At 34.4% G+C, this 7027-nt stretch overlaps 2 protein-coding genes across 2 annotated transcripts in view; one reads left to right on the top strand and one right to left on the bottom strand.

Annotated features, from left to right (window-relative positions):
- LOC104742976 lies at positions 4298-5134 on the bottom strand. The gene has a single exon (XM_010464083.2). It carries the CDS (start codon positions 4875-4877, stop codon positions 4476-4478), a length of 402 nt encoding a protein of 133 aa, XP_010462385.1. The 5' UTR covers positions 4878-5134; the 3' UTR covers positions 4298-4475.
- Positions 5260-7027, top strand: part of LOC104742977 (protein NDH-DEPENDENT CYCLIC ELECTRON FLOW 5-like) — an 8650-nt gene continuing 6882 nt past the window's right edge. The window contains exons 1-3 of the mRNA XM_019236116.1: positions 5260-5610; positions 5695-6329; positions 6405-6449. Coding sequence (XP_019091661.1) covers positions 5373-5610; positions 5695-6329; positions 6405-6449 — 918 coding nt within the window. The 5' untranslated portion in view covers positions 5260-5372. The remainder of the gene's footprint in view (positions 5611-5694; positions 6330-6404; positions 6450-7027) is intronic.

A 7027-nucleotide genomic window follows, 5' to 3' on the forward strand; every position in this document is an offset into this window, starting at 1 on the left:
ATATATATATATATATAAATTTACATAATTATTAATTTATGATACTATTGGGACCATATTTTATAAGGAGATTTCGAAAAAATTATTATCTTATTATCTTATCGAATATTGTTAATTTTTACACTCGCCCGACTTGGGACCAGCAAAATTTATTAATTTATAGTGTTTATTAATTTATAGAGTATTAATTTATAGAGGTTTTACTGTATATGTATATATATATATATAATTTTGTATAATAATTAAAATTTAACTCGTGAGAATTATTATAATATCAATCTTATATTATCATATCATATGAACAAAGAGTTCTTACAATTTATTCTAAAGATTTTATGAAAATATAATTAAAGGATATAGTTAAGTTAGAAAGAGAATATAAAAATTTAATTTCGGGTGTTAATTGTATTTTTGGAAAAATATATTGGTATATAAATGTAAATATTATTAAAAACTGATGACAAACAATAGGAAATAGTGTCCATAGCTCTGTAAATACCACACATCAGCATTTTGTGTGAAAATGTTTCTTTTTAATATATAAGGTAAGTTTTCGTCAAAAAAATTAGACGTATCAATAAATTACAACTAGTCCTGGACGTTCGGGTATTCGGTTCGGTTTCGGATATATCCATTCGGTTCCGGTTAGTTTGGATATAGAGGTTTAGTATCCATTCAGTTAACTATTTCGGTTCGGGTTCGGTTCGGTTTCGGTTATTTTCGGTTCGGTTCCGAATATCCGAAATAGTGTAATATAAATTTTTAAAATATTATTTAAATAAAATTTGATTATATTTTAACAAATATATCTAAAAACTTCCTGATATTTGATTTATTTCAAATATTTTGGTATTTTTGTCTAAATATATATGATTTTTTAGTTTACTTTTTATTACCTTATATAAACACGTAATACTAAGCTAAAACTTCAACGTGGTGCAGTGGCCATGTTGCACACTCCCGTTTGTAGAGGTCTCAGGTTCGATTCTCTGCTAAAACATAATTTTAGTACGTGTTCGGTTTGATTCGGATAACCGAATGAATATCGGTTCGGTTCGGTTAATAACCGATATCCATGGATAATTAAAACACTATCCAATCGGTTATTGTCCACTATCCATACCCGAACCGGAACCGAAATTTTCGGTTCGGTTTTGGTTCGGTCCATTCGATTCGGTTTATTTGCCCAACACTAATTACAACTATGAATCATGAATGTTTCAGCTTTGTGTACGGAGGAAATTTTAATATAAATAGACATGGAAACTTACAAGAAAAAAATATCCAAAAATATACTATCTATGAGAGTTTATGTGTGGTGAGAAAAAATTCACATAAGGGTATCATGGTAATGTTTTCGGAGTCTGCGAGAATCTACCGTTTTAGATTCCTTTTTTAACGCTGCTTAAGTAGTCGTCAGCTCCGAGTCATGATTCGTGTAAAGCCACACACACTGGCCATAGTAGTCTGTTACTGACCAGAGATAAAGAGAAGATCACACGTATTGTAACCATAGTCCACACGTGCGAGGAGTTGCATCACTCACCGTACGCGTATGTCACGCCCGTGAGAGAGAGAACCCCATGAACTAACGCACGGATCACGGAGAAGGGTAAAATCGTAAAGCGGTAAATATAATAGCCAACGGTCAAAAAGATATAATTGTGGCCTTGTGGGATACCGATGCTAAGAAAGATAATTGCAATCGTTAGGTTTTTACATTTTTCCATATACGGAGAAAAAGACATTAATAAAACTTTATACCTTACGAATCAAGAGCTAATTAGTAATGATCTTGTTAATAATGACCCATAAATCTAGACGAAGGCTATAATAAGAGAGTGATTGATATGTTGTCGGTGATTGGTTTCTTTAGTGATTCACCATATGCAATGGTTTTGAGTCTTGAGAGTTGAGTTGAGACATGAGACATTTGCATTGAATATATAATAAAAATGAAGGAAACAAAAAAACAAGAGTTGTATTATTTATTTAGTGTGGATGGATGCCATGGATGATCTGGAACAAAGGTCCATTAGTAAGCCACCCAAAACTTGTCTTTTTCAATTTTTTTTTTTTTAAAGGTCTATGAATTTTTAAAGTAGTACATTTTTTTTTCAATGTTGTATAGCTTCTGCCCACTTGAGCGTAAGTCCAAAAACAGGAGTGAGCAAAGGTCATCGATAATTGCTGCAAGATCACGAAATCATAAACACGTATGTTTGTTTATGTGCGTATATAATACGTATTTATGCCAAGATGCATCACATGGTGTATTTTTCATGCTATGAGAATATTGGTGTCACATGTACATAACATATCGTTTCTCCAATTGAATAAACACTACAAAATTCCACATTGATCCCAACTAAATCACTTCTTATATTTTACTTAATTTCTTATATCAAATATAAATTTTACTTAATCCTTCAGTTTTATAGTTTAACTAACGAAAATAATCTTTGGCATTGCTGTCAAACCATTAGTTTTTTTTTTGGGGTGGAATATGATGAAAGGAGTAGAAGGTGATGAAATGCAGAAGATTTGATTAATACATGCACAAGAAAGGATGTGGAACCACAAGCTTTTCTACCATGTATATATATATATTTTCATAGCTCTCCATTATTGTCTTCATAATGCGAACTTTGTAAACTTTATGACCTTTTAGATTCTCTTTTAAATAATTTACGAGAAATAGTAAAAATAATGACTAGAAGTTTCTTTTTTGTTACAAAGTATCATGAGACGTGCTTTTTATACCATTGCCAAGCTCAATACTTTCTGATGATATACATGAAAATTCTACGTGTATACACTATAGATGGGTAGAGAATGTATGTATGACATGATTGGACATGATCATGTGAATGGATGTAAGTATTTGTCTTCATGGAAAGACTGTTAAGACATGTGACTCTCTCTTTTTTTTTCTCTCTCTTTTCGTTGTTTCTCTTCTTCTTTATCCTGGTGAATCACAGACACTAATGCAAGAAACAAAGATGGAACTTTTGAATCCAATTTTCACTTGTTACTATCCTTGACGCAAAATGTCAAGCATATGTTCAACCTTTTATTGTTTCACACTAAAAAGTCATGCACTGTGGCTATACACTTCTTTTTTTTGGTATGACTGTGGTTATACACTTCTATTTATATTAGGACTATATATAATATATCAATAGAAAATCAGCTTATTACTTCTCAAAATTATGTTTACTATTGACCACAAAGTACCCCACCCAACATACTGAAAAATGAACAAGGCAAATATGGGTCATATAATATTTGGACAAACAATTAATTTGAATTTGTCTACATGCATATTGGACCTGAGTCTTAAGCAATAAACCAACTCTTATACTTGGCCCATATAGAGACATGCCTTGGTACTTTTCAGACCACAAACTGAGATATAAACACCCGGGGGAGATCTATTGTTTGATTGACTGCGTTTATAAACTAAATCTTTAACAGTGATCCGGTTAAGAACAACATTTATAAAGTAGCAAACTTATGGAAAGCCGGCGCCTTAACAAAATGGTCTAAGCAGATTTTAACTCTATTTCTCTCTAGACAAAAACCTCAGACCAAATCACATGAGGGTGGAGGAGCGAATAAGTGGAGTGTTTGTGTAAGGATTCTGTCATCCTTTTAAGACAAAACTAGTTCTAGTAAGCAGCCATAAACTAACTAATCACCATTATATGAATAGTCCATATATACTTGAAAGAAATATTAATACTTTAACCAAGTATTAGCCCATGTGCAAACATAACTTGTAAATGAAAACCTTATAATGCAATTTCTGTTTTGGTAAGTCATCATTATACAGTTGTTCAACAAATTTGTAGACATATGAGTGATGCTTTCACATTATAAGTAGCACTTTCACATGCATGTATCATTCTATCTCGTTTTACTAATAAATCAAATTTTGAATACTACAAGAAAACTGCAAAATAAACACTGTTTATTATTAAAAAAAAAAGAAGTGGTTCAATCTTTAAATTGGTTGTTAAATTTGAGCAACAAGGGACATACATGAAGAGTTATGAAAAAGCAGACAATTTGGTCTAACAAAAGTTTAGGTTGTGACCTATCAAAAACACACAACAAGTACTTGTCTCTCAAGATTTCCCAATCTGAGGAAAACTTGGTGATTAGATTCATGATCCTAAAATCTGAGTGTCTAAAAATGTCTTATTAAGGAAACGACAGTTAGACAAACATTACTAAAACTTTCTCGCACAAATCAGTCTATTAAGAACACAACACCAAATCTATACACAAAGAGTAGGGAAAGTCTAATAATTTGTATTATATGATTCTGTGTTTTACAACTCATAAACAAGACCAAAAAAAAAAGATTGTAACTTTCAACAAACAGGGGCAAATCACCTAATCCCATCAAATCACTTCATAAACCCCAAAAATATTGGAATAAAACTAAAAAAAGAGAAAAAATAAAAATGTCAATCTGAATGAGAGTAATGATCATAATAGTCATCATCAAACGACGAAAGAGATCGATCATCATCATCATCATCACCATCAGAATAATAAACACGATGATTATAAAAATTATTATGATCAAAAGCAAATCGATCATAATCATCAGCATCCGATGATGAAGAAGAATCAGAATCAGATAAAGTCTCGTAGGTGTAGGAGTAAAAAGAATCTTGAGAAGGGAGACACATGAAAGTCCACAAACAGAGAACGAAACGACTCAATTGATTCACCGGGTAGCACACAGCTATGTCAAGAAGCTGCTCTGTATTGATCCTTTGCGACGACGGAACCCTCCATATCAGCTGCCACGTGTCGGTAGAGACTTCTGCCACCGCCATAATCGTCGCACTGTTGAACACCATTACTCAAATTCTCTCTCAGAGGCTGCGTTGTTGAATTGGGTGCGATGGCTTTATTTTTTTTGGTTGGTTACGATTTTGACTTTCGTCTCCGAGCCGTTTCGTGCTTTTCGTAAAGACTTTGTTGGGTTTTTTTCCGCAAGTTGACCGTTTTTTTTTGTACAACAACCAACTAGGCTGAGAAAGATATGTTATTCAATTTGGACCTCAAAGTTATGATCTTTTAGAGAAATCATTCGAAAGTTGAAACCTTTGAGTTGCAAAACCAAAACAAGCCCAAAGTGGAAACCTTTTAGACAAGAACTAGATCTGTGGTTTTATAAGTTTCAGGTTTGTGTCCAATATTATAAGCCCAAACCATTTACTTGTAACTGGTAGAGAGTTGGAGCCACTCAAAATAGCAAACGGTCATTTGAAGATAAGGCCATGTTGTGAGTGAGTGTTTGTCTTCTTTCTTTCTCCATGGCTAAGCTCTGAAACGTATTCAGAGCCGTAACAATGGCTTTGCTTCATTCTATGAATGTTCCACATAGCAATTTTCCTTTGAGCAGATCTTCAAAGATTGTTTTGAACTCATCTTTTCCTTCTTTGCCACTTCAGTTTAATAGAAATGTTAAGAGATTAGGATCTTATCTTCCACCATCAGCTTCAGCAGCAGCTTCACCGGCGTTTCCAGTTGACGTTGAGTATCTCCGGAGAGAGTTCTCTGGCCATGGAGCCACTTTCCAAGATATCGGTATAGTATATATCTTCTCTAGTTTCAGTCTTAAAAGTTGGATTACAAATTAAAAAAAAGCTTACAAATTTGATAATGGGGCAGGTGAGACATGTATTGCTAAACTAAAACTGGACAATGGGAGTTCAGCCAATGTTGTGTTGTCACGTGGGATGGTAACTTCATATAAAGTCCGAGTGTGGCACGGTGGCAAAGTGGAGCTTCTCCATACATGGGTCGAACAAGAGGAAGAAGATGTAGTGATACGTGGAGGTGTTCAATCTGCATTTAGTACATCAGATTCTGATGAGATCATCAATGAATGGAGACTCCATGGGATCAGTGGAGATTCAAAGGATTGTGTTCAAATGGAGCTGAGACGAAGTGACAAGATCATTAGAGAGATTGAAATGAAACAGATCATAAGTCTGAGAGAAGAAACACTTAGCATTGAGATTTTTGTGACAAACAAAGGCAGTTCACCAGTTAGGCTTAAGGGTTGTTCACTTGTAAGTTATTTGACAGTGAGCACACCAGAAGCTACATATGCAGTTGGGTTAGAAGGTTCGGATTTTGTTGAAACAACGCCGTTTCTACCTCGTTTTGGAGTGGATCAAGGCGAGGAAGAAGAGGAAAGATCCGGGTTTGGTGGGGAAGAAGAGAGCAACTACAAACAGTTGAATGAAGAGATGAGTAGGATTTACACATATGCTCCAAAGAGTTTCACTGTCATTGATAGGGTAATAAGATTTACATACTAACTTTTCAATTCACATTTTATTTGTGGATTTAATGAAATTGGTTCATTTCCACAGGGTAGAAGAAACTCGGTGATAGTGGGAAGAGAAGGGTTTGAAGAAGTGTACANTGGAGGCAAAGTGGAGCTTCTCCATACATGGGTCGAACAAGAGGAAGAAGATGTAGTGATACGTGGAGGTGTTCAATCTGCATTTAGTACATCAGATTCTGATGAGATCATCAATGAATGGAGACTCCATGGGATCAGTGGAGATTCAAAGGATTGTGTTCAAATGGAGCTGAGACGAAGTGACAAGATCATTAGAGAGATTGAAATGAAACAGATCATAAGTCTGAGAGAAGAAACACTTAGCATTGAGATTTTTGTGACAAACAAAGGCAGTTCACCAGTTAGGCTTAAGGGTTGTTCACTTGTAAGTTATTTGACAGTGAGCACACCAGAAGCTACATATGCAGTTGGGTTAGAAGGTTCGGATTTTGTTGAAACAACGCCGTTTCTACCTCGTTTTGGAGTGGATCAAGGCGAGGAAGAAGAGGAAAGATCCGGGTTTGGTGGGGAAGAAGAGAGCAACTACAAACAGTTGAATGAAGAGATGAGTAGGATTTACACATATGCTCCAAAGAGTTTCACTGTCATTGATAGGGTAATAAGATTTACATACTAACTTTTCAATTCACA

Source organism: Camelina sativa, chromosome 14 (genome assembly GCF_000633955.1).
Source record: "Camelina sativa cultivar DH55 chromosome 14, Cs, whole genome shotgun sequence".
Taxonomy (NCBI): domain Eukaryota; kingdom Viridiplantae; phylum Streptophyta; class Magnoliopsida; order Brassicales; family Brassicaceae; genus Camelina; species Camelina sativa.

Coding starts and splice junctions, on each gene's coding strand:
- LOC104742976 (XM_010464083.2), bottom strand. CDS start 4,877: ATGGTGTTCAACAGTGCGACGATTATGGCGGTGGCAGAAGTCTCTACC.